This window comes from Micropterus salmoides, unplaced genomic scaffold, assembly GCF_014851395.1.
Source record: "Micropterus salmoides isolate LMB-PRFRI ecotype aquatic unplaced genomic scaffold, ASM1485139v1 Ms_hic_scaffold_20, whole genome shotgun sequence".
Classification (NCBI taxonomy): Eukaryota; Metazoa; Chordata; class Actinopteri; order Centrarchiformes; family Centrarchidae; genus Micropterus; species Micropterus salmoides.
This window is the reverse complement of record NW_024041151.1, coordinates 31,090,056-31,109,778: the sequence shown is the minus strand read 5'-3', so window position 1 is coordinate 31,109,778 and position 19,723 is coordinate 31,090,056. Positions and strand designations below refer to the sequence as shown.

At 39.9% G+C, this 19,723-nt stretch overlaps 1 protein-coding gene across 2 annotated transcripts in view; it reads right to left on the bottom strand.

Annotated features, from left to right (window-relative positions):
• mapkap1 (MAPK associated protein 1) overlaps positions 1-15,999 on the bottom strand; it is a 40,278-nt gene extending 24,279 nt beyond the window's left edge. The window contains exons 1-6 of one of the 2 annotated variants that reach the window (XM_038733437.1): positions 15,808-15,999; positions 12,115-12,597; positions 8,339-8,428; positions 7,788-7,936; positions 2,658-2,830; positions 2,392-2,568 (exon numbers count right to left, since the gene is read on the bottom strand). In XM_038733437.1, coding sequence (XP_038589365.1) covers positions 2,392-2,568; positions 2,658-2,830; positions 7,788-7,936; positions 8,339-8,428; positions 12,115-12,397 — 872 coding nt within the window. In that variant the 5' untranslated portion in view covers positions 12,398-12,597; positions 15,808-15,999. Of the gene's footprint in view, positions 1-2,391; positions 2,569-2,657; positions 2,831-7,787; positions 7,937-8,338; positions 8,429-12,114; positions 12,598-15,807 lie in introns of those variants that run through there. The other variant, XM_038733438.1, reaches the window with a different exon arrangement.
• Positions 16,000-19,723: the final 3,724 nt, after the last annotated feature.

Sequence of the window (19,723 nt, the reverse complement as noted above, 5' to 3'; positions counted from 1 at the left end):
GCCCCTTTTGGGATTAAGCCAATATCATTCTGTTAAACTCACTGAATTGTCTTTTGTTTGTGACCCGCTGCTGTGGTCATCAAACAATCTGCGCTTTCTAACCTCCACCTCACAAGCGCCTCCATTTCTGTGTCCGGAATAAATATTTGTCTTCCTCTTGGTTGTTGTTGCTGTGGTTCATGGTAAGCCAGCTCATTTATATAGTCCATATAAGGTATGTAGGGGGTGAGATATGTGGCTGATTCACATATGCATATGGTTCAATAGGGTTGTACTTAATTACTCTCTTAATTAATTATGGGTGTGTTTTGGGAGTAACATGCAATAAACCAACAACAGTGTCCTCTCCCTTTCCCTTTAAAAGCCAGGTGCCCTTTTACCTTGGTGCATTTCTATTTAAATGGTGCATGAATAGTATATTATAAAAACCAAAACAAAATACAAATAAATAAGTGTGAGAGAGAGCTCATGTGGAAGAGCGAGAGAGTGAGTGTGCGTATGGACTTAAGAGTCAACATGATCTAAAAACTTTCTTTGATCACGAAGCCTTATGTTACTCTTCAGCTCGGTGGTTAATATATGAAGTGTATCACACTGCAGACTGGTGTCACAAACACAGACAGAGGCTCCTCTCCTATGAATCTCCATTATAATAAACTATGATCATACATCATAGACATATCTGTCTTCCAGGTGATTTCTTTATTGTGTGTTGTATTGATGTATGAGTGTTTTCTGTATGGATTTACTATAATGATTAGAGAGGCTGCTGTCAGTGCTTCCTGACAGATTCTGTCAGAGTGTCGGGAGATTTAAATAATCAATGAAGTTATGCTGCTGTACCTCGTGCTTAAATGCCTAGTGTCTTTCTTAATGGGGAGATGATTCATCCTATTTCACCCTCCGCAACCCACCAGCTATTATTCAGAATGTTCATTTTTAATCACCAGACCCACCCGATCTGCAGATATAAATGTGATCTCGACATCACTGGAACCCACCTATTCATAGTTTTCAGACACGTGACATACCCTGGAGGGCAAAACAACGGACCGAGATAGCGGATCACACCGGACTCCCGCTTAGAGACGCCACAAAAGCTGTTATTTTTTATTTGGATCACCTCTCAACTCAAGAAAAAGATAGACGATGGACACAAACTGCAAGTGTAGCACTTTCGATCCATATACAGCACCTAATGCCATATTTCCACCATTAGAAATCGCCAGGTCCCTGCCAGCGCTCGACTGCAGTAATGTTTACGTTTACCTTGTAGGGAATCCCTCACCTAACACCGCCCAGGCATGTCTCCTCGTCGATTAGTGCATCCCAAAGCACAACAACCATCCAGCATTTTGGCAACGCAAAAAGCAACAAACTCAAAGTAACACTGTATCACTTGCTTCCTGGTTGGCGGGCAGCGGAAAATAACGTCTTTTTTAACCTCCAAGGGACTTGGAGGGTTTTCCTTGGAATGTGACATCACGTGAAAACTATGAATTAATCTTAATACTGCACCACCGACTGACAGGCCAGCGTGACCACCCTGTACTCCACAAGAAATCTTATTAAAAAATAAATAAATCACCCACAGCTTGGCCCCACCTCTTTAAAGCAGGTCATTAAGTTCTGCTCTAAGAACAATAGCCAAGGACTTCAACTAAGAGCAACTGTTTCATCCCTTTAAGATCTACAAAATTTGCCTTTTCAGTCAGCCTTTTCCATTAAAGCCACAAACAAATAGAACTCTCTCTCAGCCCATTTCAGAACTACCCCAGATGTTAATTCTAAAAGGAGAATCATGAATGCAATCATCAATTTACAATTAATCAAACAACCACAACACTAAATACCATTCGCGCCCTCAGACTATGAACACAGTGAACAGTAATTTAATGCTTGTTGTGTGTAATGTGCATGATGTCTGTATTTTTGTACACCTGGGAACTGGGGATGAGCATTTGCTTCTAGCATTATCTCTATATAATGCATCAGATTGTATTGAAATATGTTTATTATAAGTGGTCCCTGTCAAATAAACTTGTAGATAAAAAAACTGCCATTGCCTCATTGCACAACCTCGGGGGAGTCAAATTTGACCAGAGAATACCACAGATGCTATAAATGTGAATAAAACTCTCACAATTCAATGAAAGTAGTGATCATTAATTTTATTTGCAAAGAGCCTATGGAACCATCCGTGAAATTCTTTGGGCAATTAGATGAAAGAAACCCAGACTTCTTATTGATAACATTTGAAAATGGGTCAAATTTGACCTGTGAACAACAGGAAGGTTAACCCAAGTCGGCACCAACGGCTGTTACCACAAGCTTGGAAACCTTAAGAAACCCACCACATTCACATATTGACCCTCAGTGGGTCTTACTTACATTCTGACAAACAGCGACTGTCTGGAAGCGAGGCCAGGGGAGGAGTATTTTTCCACTAAGGCCAGAGTGCTGAAACCAAACTTGTGGATTGGCTCATTGGAGTCTAGTGGAGGGAAGTCCGTGTCCACTTCGCCATCATCCTCAGCAATGTGGAGGCAGTAGGCGTTCACATTCTCACTGTGGAGACATGTGACAGACAGAAGAAGAGTTTGTTACACAGAAACTGACATTAAATGAAACTGGTGTTGAAATGTGTTTGTACTCACTTGAGTTTGGGTTCTCGTCCCTCGCTTGTGTACTGCCAACAGATGAGCCCAATGAGGTCGTGGACGCGGGCGTTGGCGATGGTCACCACTGTCATTGGATGTACTTTCTCCTGAGCCATCTGCATTGAGAGGTAGACGTCTATCTTTTTCGTAGCAGTTGTGCCAATGTGGCCCTAAAAGGTGAAGAGACCGAGAGCACATTATGCAGAGGGAAACCCCGATTACAGGAAAAAAAGGTATACAAAGTAACAACATAAGCTACCTAAAACTTTAGTTTTTTCTCTTAGGTGGGCTTTCTTACAGGATAAATCAACAGTTAATCATAGTATGATGCAAAACATTCCACAACATGACATAAGAAACAACCATTACATTACAAAGATTCTCAGAGGGTAGAGTATACTGAAGTGTGCATAATGTGTGAATTATGTGTGAAGTGTGAATAATTGGTGGAGACGATAAAAAGTGTAAAAATATACCTGCCGTCTAAATTACGGACTTCCTGTTGAGCAAACTCTTAAAAGAAACTCAATGAAACAGAACCAAATCTCATGAAAATCAAATCAGTTTTATCCCAACCATGGCATGTGTTGTTTGGGAGCACTATAGAGCCCCCTGACCACATCCAAGCCCAATCACTGCCCAACTTTGTGTGTGCAAGTTTTCGAGCATCCTCAGCCATTCAAAAATGAGTAACAAAAGTAGAAAAATTATAATAATTAGGGCTGTCAAGCAATAAAAAAAAAAAAAAAGTTTTGTAATTAATTTATCAAATTAATCAAAAATGAAAATGAATTTCATATATCAATATTTGCAGACAACATCTTTTGTCCTGTGTCACCCACTGTAGCCGTCCTACGCTGTTTGAAGGGGGGAGGGATTTCATAGGGCACTAAATATGAGGTTTTGTATTGCTCCATCTCAACTCCTGTGATTGCTCATTAGACATGGGATTGTTCCTTCCACTTTTGAACATGCTGTGGTTCAGCCTCTTATTTAAAAACCCAATCTAGACCCTACAGATTTTAATAATTTAAATGATCTTAAATGATTCTGTCATATATTGGAGAAGGTCATTCTTTCTCAACTCTCCTCATTTGTAACTAAAAACAATGTGCTAGATAACTTTCAGTCAGGTTTCAGGGTACATCACTGCACAGAAACAGCACTGCTTAAGGTACTGAATGATTTGTTGTTGTTTGGTGATACTGGAACCTTAGCACTGCTTTTGACACTGTTGATCATGACATCCTTCTGGATCACCTCCAGCAAAGGGTTGGTATCCAAGGGTGTTGCTCTACAGTGGTTTCAATGGGGCCAATTTTATTTTTTTTTGTATATGCTTCCCTTGGGCTCCATTCTCCGTAGACATAATATATTATACAACAGTTATACTGATGATACACATCTGTACCTACCACTGAAACCAGGTGATTAAAAGTCCTTGCAGTCCAATTTTAACTGTCTAAATCAGGGATCAGGAAAATAAGTCTGGCAGCGGGCCAAATTTTTTTCAAGCCGTTACATGGAGGGCCAGAACAAAGTAAAATTATTTCAAATCTCGGAATACTCGTGTGTACGTTTAACACAATCAGTACTGTGCGGTACTCCCGTTAGGAAGGTTGTAAGATCAATTCCAATTCCAAATAACTGTGGATATTTTTTTCCCCCTCCATGTGCTGCAATGTGTGTGCATTCCGGCGTTTGATCCACATTCATAAACCTATGGACACTTATTTTCATTTTCCTGAGGAAATTCAGAGGAATCCAGTCACACTATTACTGACGGCTTTTTAAGAGGTGTGTCAAGCAAACCAGAGTCTCGAATGTCCGCTTTTATTTTGAAGGCACAATCAGTAACTGTAGCTGTCATGACTGAGATCTATTTCAGCACCAGCTGCTATCAATTTATTTATTTTTATTTTTCTGCTATCAAACCAATCTGGACGCAGGCCTGATATTATTGCTGGCGGGCCGGCTCTGGCCCGAAGCTCACCTATTGCCGACCACTGGTCTAAATGATATTAAGCGTTGATGGCAATAAACATTTTCCAACTAAATGAGAATAAAACGTAATAGAAGAGAAGTAATATTATTTGTCAGACACAATTCGAAAAATCTGGGCCCCTTGTCCATAAATGTGCAACCCTTTGCTAGACATTTGTGTTTTATCTTTGATTCGCCATTGAAATTCAACAAATAAATTCTGATGTTAAAGGCAGCTTTTTCCATTTAAGGACCACAGCAAAACTGAAATCCATTCTCTCTGTTAAGGACTTGGAGAATGTCTTGCATGCTCTTGTATCCTCTTGAGAATTGGTTACTGCAATTGACCATTCGTTATGCCCCGCCCCCCTTAGTTACTGATGCTAAGTCCGACAAACTGTCGGCGCTGCCACTGTCTATTACTGCACTCTCTGGAGAAATATTGTCAAATTTGTTGGAAAAAGCGATCTCAGAAAGAAGCAGACAGTTTTGCAATTGCATTATACATTTGAAGGTTGTATTCAGTCTGTCAAACTGAAACATAGAAGTTAAAGCTTACTGATCACACAGTACAAGTGAACCACCGCATCCCCCGACGACTGAGACAAAAGACAACGATATTAAGGATCAACACTGTTCCTGTACAGCTGGGTAGGCCTCTATTCATTATTACTATTGTTAAAAAGCAGAACAGCGTTTGACCAGATCTTAGAAAAATACAGCCAAAAAAGCTAGAAAACAACTCTTTTTTTCATATGAGTCAACGGAGCGCAGCCATGAAAGTGTCGGACCTCAGTTAGACAGAGTCCTATACTGCGCTGTGATTGGCCAGCTGTGTATTCAGGGCATGGCTTAGCGAAGGGTCAATTCCTTTTACTGTGGCATCTGTCACTTGTCATTATCACAGTTGCAGCTTGTTCAAAATGCAGCTACTAGATTGTTGACTGGTACAAGGAAGAGGAACCATATCCCCCCAATATTGCCTGCTTTTCACTGGTTACCAGTCAAATATAGAGTCAGTTTTAAGGTGCTGTTAATTGTTTTTAAAGGCATTACATGGACATGCTCCATCTTATATTTCAGAACTCCTAACTTCACTGTTCTAGACCCCTCAGATCTAGTGTTAATTTTTGTCAGCCAATTTAAAATTTAGTCTTAGTCCTGAACGGTTCGTGATCGGGCCCTAATGAAAACCTTCTGAAATCACGTCTAGTGTTTCAAGTATGACCACTGACAGATAACAGGACAATGTAAGCTCAGTTTCAGTCCATTATAAACCACATAATACGTGAAGTTTACAATCAAGGCTCCTCTTGCTTTTCTTAATTAGATGAGCATGCAAATCTTACCAAAATATTTTTTAATTTCTTAAAATACAACAGAAACACAAAGTAGTACTGACAGCCATAATTTCAGCTTGTAGTAAAACACTGCAATGTTTTTAAATGGGCATTTAGCATGTGAAAGGACAAAACAGTGGGAAACAATATCCACAAAAACTAATTCTGAAAGTATTTATTATTGCTCACTTGACAGGCACACGGTCTTGTTATATATCACCGTTAGCAGTAAAAAGAAATACATGTTTTCCACCAGGGCAGTAAAATGTGAAGTTTAGCTGCTGATCTGAGCTTCCATGCTTTAACCGTTTTATAGCCAAACATTTTCATCAGCTGTTCAGCTCAGGAAGGTAACGGCATATTTCTGTCCACGTAACAAAGCCATAACAGCCGCTGGAGAAGAACTACATTAAATTACAATCCAACTACATATTTTTTCAGCACAGTAAAGGTTTAGCTGTCTGATCTGAGCTTCCAGGTACCGTTTTATTGCCAATTAGTGATCAGCTGATTGTCTCACGAATGTAACCGACAAAGCCAAAACAGAGAGAGAAACTACATGAAATTAATCCATCTAGTCTACATATTTTACACCACAAGCCAAAGCCAGTGCAAGAGAATAAACCATTGCAACTAACCTTACATGATTTTTCTACCAGGGCAGTAAAAGTTTAGCTGGCTGATGCTTCCATGCTCTAAGCTAACGTTATGGTTTTATTGCCAATTAACGTTACTGATCAGCTGGTTGTCTCGCTAACGTAACCAGCAAAGCCAAACCCACAGGCTGGAGAATAAGTAGGCGCCATGAAATGAATCCATATTTCACACCACTGACAGGGGAAACATGTCAGGGCTCTCTGTGATTATGTCCAGCTTCAAGCTAAAGCTATCAAACAACAGCTTTCATTTGCATCACTAAAGTCTGACAAATTTAAGTTAATTAACTGTCCAGCAGAAAACAGACAACTTCAGCACCGCTTTGAAAACATCTGTCCCATATTATAGCCTTCCATCTGGGAAAATCCACAACATCTGTCATTTCTGCAGTCAGCTGTCTGTATCTGTCCGGACTCGTCTGGCTTCATGGTATAAAGATCCACAGGCTGTCAGGTCTCATGCTAAATAACACGTGTGCTCGTTAATTTGTCCAAATGTCACTTCTCTTCTTACTTCTAATAAAGCAGAAGACTACTACTACTACTACTACTTTATTATTATTATAATTGTTGTTATTATTATTCCCTATTCTTCTTCTATGTATGTATTTAATGTAGTGACATGCGTCTACACTGCCGGAATTATAAAAGCAGAAGAAGAACGTCGTGATGACGAAACGCGCTCTGTAGTGCTATTTGTCCGTTGTGGGCCATGGTAGAAACATAACAACAAATAGCGACCTCCACAGCAGGGGGTGCCCGCGGTTATGTAGATATAAATGTCTCATTCTAAGGTAATAAAAACATAACAGTTCATTATGTAAGGTCTTTATATGCCACTGAAATAATACAAAACATAGTTATGGATCTTATATTGCATTTCTGTCAATAGAGTCTCGGAAATATTACACACTGAACCTTTAACTGTCTTGTTTTTTTAATCTTTTTGTTGTATGTCATTAATTGTTTGGCCTGTTTTAATTTATCTGGGTTAAAAAAAAAATTCTTTCTATTATATAACTTTGTTCAGCCCTTTGGTTGTTTTTAAATGCTTTATAACTTGACAGAAGGTTTGCTGTATTGGATTAATTCAATCCAATAGAGAATCAATATATAAGCAAAGAATAAGAAAATATGGAATAACTCACCTTGCCATCAAATTTGGAGTATTCATTGAAGGGGTTGTTGAGCTGCTGGGGACACTGCTCCAGCCGCAGTGAGAGGGTGGATTTGGTACCTGCTGTTCGCGGCCTGTCTTTAAAGTCCCGTTTTTCAAACAAAGTCCCCAGATCCTCAACTGCATATAAACCACAAGAGCACAAAAAACATGCACCAAACACTTCGTTATTTTCAAGTACACTGAACACAATAATCACTGCTCTTACTGCAGTAACACACCCTGGAAAAAACTGGCCAATACAGAAAGCTCACTTAGTAGTAGCGTATTTAATGGGAGACAGTCGACCACTAATCCAAACTTTTTATTATGAGTATTGGAGAATGTTCTACTGGAATTTTTAGAGTTAAAACTGTCCAGTAATTTATAAGAAAAAAGTCAACAAAACATAAAAACTGTTACCTTTTTCAGAATAAAATATTTTTTAAAATGCACAACACACAGAAACAGTAATAAGTGAAAAAGGAATTGTCGGGTTTTGCTACGCAATTAGTACTGAGTGAAGCTGGTGAGAAACACTACCTGATTGGGAGGATGTCCTCTCTTTCCACTGAATGTTTTTACATTTGATTTGGTTCTGCCGTTCTTTCCTTAACCTTTCAAGTCTTTGGGCTGAAAAGAATGAAGAACATTTAAATGTGAATCACATGCGAACAAGCCCAATTTGCTGAAAAACTGGTGAAACATTACATTTTATTATGAAAATACTAGTACACTTTATATGGTTCAAAGTCATTTAATTTTTCATTGAGCCTGTGAGAGCCACATGAGAAGGACTTTTGTTTTATTCAGTTTGACACACTGACTCTCTGACATGTGATATTTTGACAAACATGACCAAGCTTAAAAAAAAAAAAGACAGTCACACACATAGAAATGTATAGTAGTACACACACCAAGAACTAACAAGTTAACATCAAATAAAACCTGGATACTTTTTGTTCATCCCTCTTATCTTACCAGCAGCCCCAGGTTTCTCACGGCTGTCTTGTTGAAGTCCTGATAAAAGAGCCACCACAGGTCAGTGCTCATCTCAAGTCTGAAAGTCTCAGAGGATTGCAGATTTCTACCCACAACTTCACCAAACTACAGAAGTCAAGGGAGCCAAAAGGAGACATGCTGTCTACCTTTGGACTCCCTCTATCACCAAAACCACATACCTTCCATATAAAACACCTGAATGTAGCTTAAAAAAAAAAAGATTCATACCCCTTTCATTTGATTCAAACTCACAACACATCATTTCCACACCTACATGCCACCTTCAACACAGTATACTAATTTGATAACTGATTTGATTATTTGATGTTGATTAGGACACCAAACCTTGAGATTTAAAGGGCTGACATCAGACCATCACATGACGAAGTCTGAATTCTGAAGAACATTGATTGGGTGGTGACTGGTGTAGAATTGTCTGCCGAGACAGTTGAATGCTGCTGCCACACTGTCATCAAAATCAGCAAAACTGAATGTAAATGTGAGGAATGACAAAAACCAAACATCAGAAAATAGTGGTCAATTCTGAAAACTGCTGATTAATGGCTCTTTTCATAATTGGCATCGGACAATTAAGCGCTCACAAGACCGATTAAACTTGTCTGCACATACAGGCAGCCTTGTTATTGTTGCTGCTATCGATAGCGCTTCCCGTGTGTCAATTTGGCCATTCTACAGGCAGACGTCAGAGTGTGCTGTGAAACAATGGGAAACTATACCTGAGAGAAAACGTTCTGACTTAAATTCCCAGATTTCAAAGCTCAATATATTTATTTGGCCACTCTTTATAACATATAATATTTACTGTCTGTATAATTATAATTATATAAATATTACCCGGTCTGCCAGGAGCATTTATACGTTTCCATGTCCACTCTGTCAAGGTCCTTTTTCTTCATTGGTGTAGGCTACTACAAACAGTGACGACTGAAACTGAGCGGATCATGTTGGATTGATTGATGTTGAACAGCAGATACTTACTACAGAAAATTACAACAACGTAGAACCGGTTGAGGCAGAAGAAGGACAAGCCTGATATGCCAGTGTTTCCCAGAAATAGACTTTACTTGTATACTTATACTTACCTATTAACAGCCGTCCAGGTATATTTGGCAACCCATTTTAGCATTTTGCAGAGAAACACAGAGTTGTTATCTGGTATTACCTTAAAAGACATGGTGGATATTTTACATTACATTTTACATGCGGCGCACCTGCTGCTGTGAAAACAGAAAAATCCAAAAGAAGAGTTCTGTGTCTTTACGGTGACTTTATATACTTCATACTGCTGATGGAGAAAGTCAGCAGAGCAGAAACATGCAGAGAGAGAGAGACAGAAAGATGTGGCGCAAGCCATTGTGTTTGCAGCAAGAGAGCAGAGGTGTAAGAGTGTGTGTGGGGAAAAGAGAACTAAAGGCAAAAGCAGGGTGAGCAGATTCAAGTAACGAGGAAAAAAACGCAAAAAATTAAAAATCGCCTACTTGAATCTGCTCCATTTCCCTTCAGTCCCCCCTCCCCCCACACACTCACACACACTACACCTCTGTTTCAAACACTTCCTCTTCCTGTCTCTCTCCCAGTTTGTGTGTGCTCTGCTGACTTTCTCCATCAGTAGTGGGCTATGTTTAACAAAGTTGCCGAAATGAAACCGAACTTGCGATTTCAAATCACAATTCCGTTTTCAGCTCTATCTTGAGAAATCAACCACATCAGGAGTTTAAATAACTATATTCCTGCATAAAAAACTCTTAAAACTGCATAGTGACACTAGAACAGCAGTATTATAACTTACAGTTGTGAGTCTCGTCTGCCATTTCCGCTTGTTGGCGCAAAATGCATTCTGGGATACTTGGCTATCCTAAGTCCACACAAGTCACCACCGATGCAGGCTCAGTAAAACAGGCGAAGCGAGAACACATCGGGGTATTTGACTGTACTTTTGAATTGCAACAGTACTTCGGCTGCGACTGACGACGTTTCACCACTGCACAAGAACGCAGAGTGAGAAACAGCCCCTTTGAGGGATGATTGTATAATTTCCCTTTGCTTTCTCTTCCACATAAGGAGAGAGGGGATTATTTCCAACCTGTCTGGTTGTCTGACAGCTTGTGTTTCTTGACCCGTCTGACCGGTGGTGTAGTCTACGTGATAGGCAGGTATACACCACTAGGAAAGGTCAAGGATTTCCGTATGCCCACTTAAAATAGCGATATAATATGTAACAACATCGTTTTGTGAGCAAACCTTCTTACATAAAGTCAACCCATCTGTGTTGCGAAGCTTGAAATTAACTAATGTGAATCACTGAATCTCCTGCTGCTCCAGGTGACACTGCGGCTGATGACGCAGATGACGGGAACGTTAACATTACAGAAAAACAAGCCCGATTAGGCTGATGCTATAGAAATGTTACCTGGTGAGTGAAAGTAGCATTGCGTCATAACGTGTGTGTGTTTGTGTACAGTAGTAGAAGTAGCAGTTCCTGGATGCTTGCTCATGTATTTAAGCTGATACAGTACATAGCTACATAGTCTAAGTTTGAGAATGGTTTGTGCTTCAGACGATGTGGACCACTTTTTGTGACCTCTCTTTTAAGTCCTTAATATTTTGTAATGTTTTTGGTGATAGAACTGCACAAATGTGCATTGTTATAACCGCTACTGATAAGACTCAGCTTTCCATAATTGTTAATCATCGTTGCAACTTGCCCTCAGAATCTTAACAATTGCATTGGTGAGTACACAAAGCAACTGATAACAACTAATGGGCTGAGCTATGAAAATTAACCCTAAAGTGTAATAATCAGTAGTTTTCCTTTAATTCTTGTAATCTTGTGAACCTGCACAACCAGCACATGGTTAGGGTCTGCTAAGTGTACCTTGTAAGGAGTATGCACTGGATCATAGAGCAAAGGGAACCAATGGCCTTGTGTTGCAAGGCTCATACCATGTTTTGCCCATCATCTTCATCAAGTAATAAATAGAAAAATCTGGACAATCTCACATGGACTGCTTAATTTACAAAGTATCCTGGCATGCAAAAGGAGCATTAATCATTGTTGATTTGATCTGTGCTACTCACCTCATAGCAATTAATAACATTCACACAGAAAACTGCAATCTTACCCCATGCCTACCACTTCCAGCACGACCTTCAATAGCACACAATTTGACTTGAGTCTCACTAAACCACTGACCCAGATTAGACACACAAACCCCCTCTAATCAACAGCAGAACAGGCTTTCGGGCTGTTCCCACCATAATGACAGGAGGGAGGCTAGGCCTGGAGATGAACCTACCTGTGTTGGAGCGCCGACGGATGCCAAAGTCCCAGCTGGAGGTGATGTCCATGGACTGGGAGAGATCACAGGCATGACTGTCTGTCACGCTGCTGCCTCCCTCGCTCATGGACCCCGACTCTGTAGACCCACAGCTGCTGCCGGGCACCAGAGCCAGCTGGCACTTCTCCAGATCCACATCCTGGTCTATTAGTACCATCTCACACATTCCTGTATCATCACTGGTCACATGAGACTGTCTGATGTGGGCCAGAATGATGGCTGGATTGTCCAAGAAAGCCATTTCCTCTGCTTTATGAAGTGTGGCTTATAGCTCTGGATGATTTCTCTTTTTCTCAGTCTATTGTGTGTACACCAGAGGATTCCCTTCACTTCCTCTCAGTCTCTCTCAGCGAGGGTGTTAAAAGTGGTCGCTGATAACACCTTTTCCATCCCCTTTTCTTGCTTATTCTCTCTGTCCCAAGCCAAGAACAGTGCAAGTACCTGTTTAAAGTTAGATAACATTAATCACATGGTGCAGGCTGGAAATTGTGAGTTAGAAACAAATCTGGTTAAAAAATAAATGTGTTAACATATTTATGATTCGCCAGTGGTTCATATATATGGTTCATTTATCAATCATTTAGGTATGGTATGGCACAACCTCTGTTACGTGTGTTCAAACTTGTACACGTGTTCATCGTGTGGTGGTGATGGAGCAGTGGATAAGGGTACATGGTGTGAACGCTAAACTCAAACGCTGGTGCGGACCACTGTCAAGTAAAATCTGGAGCAGTCTATTTCAGGTGTGAATGCCATTTGAAAAAATCACGGGACACCATTGTACGCGTCTTTTAAAATAGTACTTCTTTATATTACTGTACTATTTAATGCAGGGCTCCAGACTTTTCCACTGGCAGCACTGGTGCTACCAAGTTTCTCAGTTGGTTGCACCAGCACATGATAATTATAAAATTAAATAAAAAGTATAATGTTCATTTAGTGTACTGTTAGTATAATATTAATAATTATGTTACTATATTGATAATAATTTCATATTTGCTATTTAGCTTGCCACTAGTATATTAAATCCAGTTACAGCAGTTTCATTTTTCTGGGTTGTTTTCTTTAAATCCTTGAGCAAGAAAAATGCTCTACATGGGTGTTGAGTTAGTCTTTAATTAGTTAATGCTAAGTGATAAGAGTCAATAATCAGAACCATTTATGCAGAACGAGTTCAACATTTGAAAGTTTGGTGTAGCACATCAAACTTGACGAACTCACCAACTTTATGAAAAGTTTAACGTTTCAACAAACAGCTTGTGTTTAGCTAAATGGCCAGCTAGCCAAAGCTGCCGATGACGCATCTGTCTCGCAGTTATTGTATAAAAAGCTGCAGAAGTGGCCACAGAGCGATCTGCCAACCAGGATTTCTCCCCACGGTTAGCGGTGGAGCGGGGATTACTGTAGGTTGCGGTCTGCATGCTCTACTTTAGAGGCATTTGCGAGTGAAACAGCTTATGATCATCTTGCACGAATGAGACCAGTCTGGAGCCCTGATTTAATGTAATGTTGTTATTTATAATATTTCATATTTATCAGAATATGTTTTATTACCAAGAAGGTTTTCACTGTTTGCCCATTTACCTTGGTGTTTGGCTCATACAATAAGAGGAAATAAAAAGAAAGCCAAAGTAGGCTGCTGCAACGGTCCTTAACAGAAGGTAGAGAATGTGAATGTCAACCAGTAATGCGAGCTCAGTGAGGACAAAAACCTTCCATGGAGCAGAAGGGCCAAAACTCACTTGATCTTGATCTTCAGTATAAATATATAGAATAGAAAAATTACGATCAAAATATTAAAGCGATAGAAAAAATAACCTACTTTTACAACAAATGTAATATATAACAATAGTTATTATGGCTAATAATTATTATAATGTGTCATTTTATCTTTGATAAAGCAAGCACCTTTTTGAACTTTTATCAATGTAGCATGTAGGCTAATGCATTAATTCATTCATTCATTCAAAGAGATACATACGGATTCTGTGAATAAGCTGCTTTTATGAAAAGCCTTTTGCATGGGCAAACGTTTTTCGCATGTTTGCACCAACTTCACGGTTTCATTTTCTTCCTTAAAATGGCTGTTTTATTAAATTATTTAATAACCACTACAAGAAGTTCATGTGCCTGATTTTCTAAAAGCTGCGTGCTCCATGATATCCAGGTAGATTTTTTTTGTCTTTTTTCCCCGCTATACCTACGACCAATAATGGAAAGACATTTCCACCTAGAGCTGAACGATTAATTGCATTTTGCAATAATATCGCAATATGATAAAACGAGATTTTCTAATTGCAAAAGCTGTGATTATGCATTATTATTTTTATTATTATTATTATCAGTCAGGACAGTAAAGCATTCTGCAGAGGAACATCAACTTCGCAGCTACGCTGTACCTTTGCTTGTTCTGCAATGGCCTATTATTATACAATCTGTGGTTATAGAGCATTAAAATCATATTTAGGATTTTTCCATCACTGTTCAAAAACTTCTCATAACATGACCATACTTTGCAGAATGGCACAAACAGTCTCCAAGCATAGCTCGTGAATAGAGGTGTGCGGTATGAATGTCTACGATAATATATAAATTGTTGTTTTAACATGTTTGAGCAGACACTATCAGTAGGCAACGTCACTCACTTTGCAAACAAAATATCAGAAACGCCTCCACGCAGTCACTGCGTCATGCTTGCAGTACACTCGTACCAGAGTTTAACAACCAATAGCAGCAGAAAAATTCAACTGAAGTTAAAAATGAGTGAACAAACACAGTCAGAGTCTGAATGTATAGCACAAGCCCTTATGCATTACAGCGTCAAATCTGATGTGTGCTTATGACTGGAACATATATTATGTAACTGGTTATTTGGAGTAAGTTAGCTTGGAACCGCTGAACTGTCAAAACTATTTTGTTGTTACAATATTGACATTTTGTCACGGACTCGGTGTGTGACTGTCCTGAATATGAACACTGTTGGTCATTTTAACAGATGATATTCTTTATTGTTCTTGTACATTTTTTAGTATCTTGTCAACTTATATTTTATTTTCACTGTTATGCACCAACTCGCCAAAGAAAATCCCTTGTATGTGTAAACCTACTTGGCAATAAGCTTCTCCGACTGACGCTAATTGCAGCTAACGTTAACGCTAAGCTGCAGTGGGATGTCAAGTTTGTCAAGCTGTGTCACTTGAGACAAACCATTACACGATGACTGTTTCATGGTTTAACGTTATCTCTATAAAGGCAGAAGTGCTTTGTATTTGGTTATGGCGTCTAGTGATAATCTTAAACACCTTCCCCGACAACCCGACTAACTAATGATGATTCCCGGTAGCTTGTTTGACGGTGGCTATGCAGCCATTTCTTTCTAGCTATTCGGAAACTTGCTAACTCAAAACTCCTATATCGATCAACATTAGCAAAGTCAGCATTCGCCTCCTAAAAGTAACACGGTCACGTGTATATACTCGGTATTCAAACTGTAAACATATTTAACCAGTGCCACAGGCCACTGCAACTAAGCTCGTAAGTTTGTGTAGGCTAACATCACTGAAGCTTTCTTTGGTTAACATTAGCTAGCTGTAGTTAGCAGCTAAATTAACAAGTAACATTAGCTAACTTAGTTCCATGACTGCGCCCCACCTTTCGAAGTCACATCCGATCAGGGAAAGACGGGTCCACATTACCCCATTGTATCCATTCATATACACAGGAGTAACATATAACTATTTTCACAAATGTTAGCAATAAACTAGCAAAATCATAATAATGCCACTCAATACAATCTGCCGTGCTCCGCCTAGCAGTAAGAGCCCAGTTCCATTTCCGGTTCAATTTCTTCTTCTTCTTCTTCTTCTTCTTCTTCTTCTTCTTTGTTGTTTAACGGCGGTTGGCATCCAACATTATTGGTGCATTACCGCCACCTACTGTACTGGAGTGTGGGCCGGGGGTAAATAAATAAACCATCTAAACGAAAACAAAACAAACAAAACTATGGAAGCCCTAAGCGGCAATCCATACAAATATTTTTTTACTCTGTTTTCCTGTGATTCGGGATAATTATCTTGTGATCTCGAGATAACAAACCATTGCTGAATACAGCGGTCAGCAGGTGCGTTTCTTTAGGATAATTTCAGAAAACTTTTCAGTGTGAGTGTTTAGCTCAGTTTGCAGAACACAGGACTTTTAATTCAAGGATTATGTCTTTGACTCCCACTCCCAATTACTTTTTTCCCCTTCTTTTGTGTGTTTTTTATTGTCCTGTTCAGCAAAGTTTGTATGAAGAGATTCAGGGGAATCCAATCACACATTTCCTCACGGCTATTTCAAAGGTTCCAAAATAGCCTTCAGCAAATGTGTAACATTAAATGGATTCTCCTGAATGAGATGCGCAGGAATTTCCTGTGTTTGGGAATGATGGGTGAATGAAAAATCCATAGGTTGATGGATGTGGACCAATCGCCCTGATGCACACAGTCCAGCACGTGTGTTATTGTTAGCATGTGAAACAGTCTCTTCATAAGAACTTTGTTGAATCGAATTGATGGCTGCCTAGGGCTTCCGTGCAAAAATTTAATTAAAGTTGCAAGCAGCGTTGGGCGAGCCCAAGTGTAGTGCTCCGAGGTGTGAGGAGGCCACGTTGCAGATTCTGGAGCTCTGCATTTGCGGAGCTTCTCAATTCCGACAATGTTCGAGCACATTTTCACATTTCCTAAAACTGCTGATATTTGAAATCTACACAGTTGATTGCTCACCTCAAAACTTGTTAGAAGTGGATTTAGTGATGAAAAACAGCGTAGGAAAATTGTAAAACAAGTTCTGTTGTTGTCTTCTAAAGAGAAGACCAGTTGTTGTTACAGTACTGTTAACGATGAGTCCTCCAAAGTTAGTCATGGAGTTCCTCAAGGATCTGTGCTCGGACCAATCCTCTTCACTTTACATATGCTTCCCTTAGGCAATATTATCAGGAAATATTCCATAAACCTTCATTGTTATGCAGATGATACTCAGTTATATCTATCGATCAAGCCAGATGAAACTCATCAGTTAGCTAAACTTCAAATGTGCCTTCAGGAAGTTAAAACCTGTATGACCTGTAATTTTCTAATGTTAAACTCAGATAAAACTGAAGTTATTGTTCTGGGGCCTAAGCACCTCCGTGACGCATTATCTAAAGATATAGTTTCCCTTGATGGCATCGCCTTGGCCTCCAGCACCACTGTGAGGAATCTTGGAGTTATCTTTGATCAGGACATGTCGTTTAAGTCTCACATTAAGCAAATTTCAAGGACCGCCTTTTTTCACCTACGTAATATTGCGGAAATCAGGAACATCCTGTCTAAAAATGATGCAGAAAAACTAGTCCATGCATTTGTTACTTCTAGGCTGGATTACTGCAATTCCTTATTATCAGGCTGCTCGAAAAAGTCCATTAAGACTCTTCAGCTGATCCAGAATGCTGCAGCACGTGTTCTGACAGGAACCAGGAAAAGAGATCACATTTCTCCTGTTTTAGCTTCCAGTAAAATCCAGAATAGAATTTAAAATCATTCTTCTTACCTACAAAGCTCTTAATGGTCAGGCACCATCTTATCTTAAAGAGCTCATAGTACCTTACTACCCCACCAGAGCACTGCGCTCCCAGAATGCAGGGTTACTTGTGGTTCCTAGAGTCTCCAAAAGTAGAATGGGAGCCAGAGCGTTCAGCTATCAAGCTCCTCTCCTGTGGAACCAGGTTCCAGTTTGGGTTCAGGAGGCAGACACCATCTCCACATTTAAGAGTAGGCTTAAGACTTTCCTCTTTGATAAAGCTTATAGTTAGGGCTGGCTCAGGTGAGTCCTGAACCATCCCTTAGTTATGCTGCTATAGGCCTAGACTGCCGGGGGATTTCTCATGATGCACTGAGCTCCTCTCTCCTCTACTTTCTCTCCCTCTGTATGCAACCTCATCCCATTATTGCATGTTACTAACACAACTTCTCCCCTTTCCGGTAGTCTTGTGCTTCCTCGTCCCTCTCCTCTCTCCTCCTATCACTTCCTGCAGGTTTTCTGGCTCTGGAGCTGTGGAGTCTGGATCTGTGGCTGCGGGTCACCTGCTGCCCCCGTGTTCTTGCTCGACACCCTCTGCTGCAACGACTATTGTTACTAGTCCTATTGTTATTATAATCATTAACATTACGATTGTTACCATTAACACTACTATAAATATCGGTACCATTTTTTCATTTAGTCTATAGCAACATCACCTTTACTGTCTGTACCTCTGTGTGTGTATATTATGTAGGCTGTCTCCCTCCCCTCTCTCTCCTTCCATCCATCTCTCTTTCTCTCTGTTCCTCTCTTGCTCTCTCTCTCTCTCTCACTCTCTCTCTCCCTCTCTCTCCTTCACCCCAACCGGTCGAGGCAGATGGCCGCCCACCCTGAGCCATGGTTCTGCTCGAGGTTTCTGCCTCTTAAAAGGAAGTTTTTCCTTGCCTCTGTCTCCTAGTGCTGCTCTTGGTGGGAATTGTTGGGCTTCTGTAAATAGCATCATAGAGTACGGTCTAGACCTGCTCTTTTATGAAAAGTGCTGTGAGATAACTGTTGTTGTGATTTGGCGCTATATAAATAAAATTGAATTGAACTGAATACCAGCGCTTTGCATTATGGGAAACAGTACGCGAGGTAGACTGGTCCGATGCCTACTGCAGATTTTGCTTTTGTTTGCATACTACATTTAAGCCAAATCAGTACGTATTACTACTATAAGTAGGCGGTTTCGAATACAGCCTGAGAGTGATTTGGGTGATTTTCCACCGGAATGAAATCGCCCCATATGGGCGGGACTCCACGGACCACGACTTGACACTGATTGGACAACGATATTCAGAGGCAAACTGTCACAGCTAACAAACAGTGTGGTCAAGAGCGCCACTTTGTATTGAAAAGTTGGGGACACAGGGGCTCAGAAGAGACACTTAGTTAGCAAGATACCACAATACGCGATATTAGCTTCACCAGAATGAGACGAAAGATCCTTAAACAGTGTTTTAAAGATAACCTCAATGCCAATATTAATGAGTGGGGGGTCTGGGGGCCCTCCCCTAGGGCATTTTGATCTTTAAACACTTAATTTCCTGCATTCTGGTGAAAGTTTCTGCACCAATTTATGGTGAAAATGTTTTTATTTATGGAAAAGGAAACACAAAATTCAGGTAGCACGTCACATTTCAAAATATATAATTGAATCTAGTGCAGTGCTGCTCTCAGGCATTTTGTGTTGCTTTCAGATCTGTTTCTCCTGTAAATCAAATTTTCTAATGTAATATCATCCCTGCTGAGGCAACACATATATAGACATGATTTAGTTTTTCCTACTCTTTTGTCATGTTCACATGGAGAAAACGGAAATCTTAGCCAAAAAGAAATTTGTTCAAGTTGTTGATTGGTGCATGCACATTTTTGGGTCATTTTATAATCAGTAGCTTGTTTGTTTTAGCTTAAGTTACTTTTGAACAATGCACATTGTTTCTTCTGTATTTTAATTGCATTTCATGTTTTCTTAATGTGCAAACCTTTC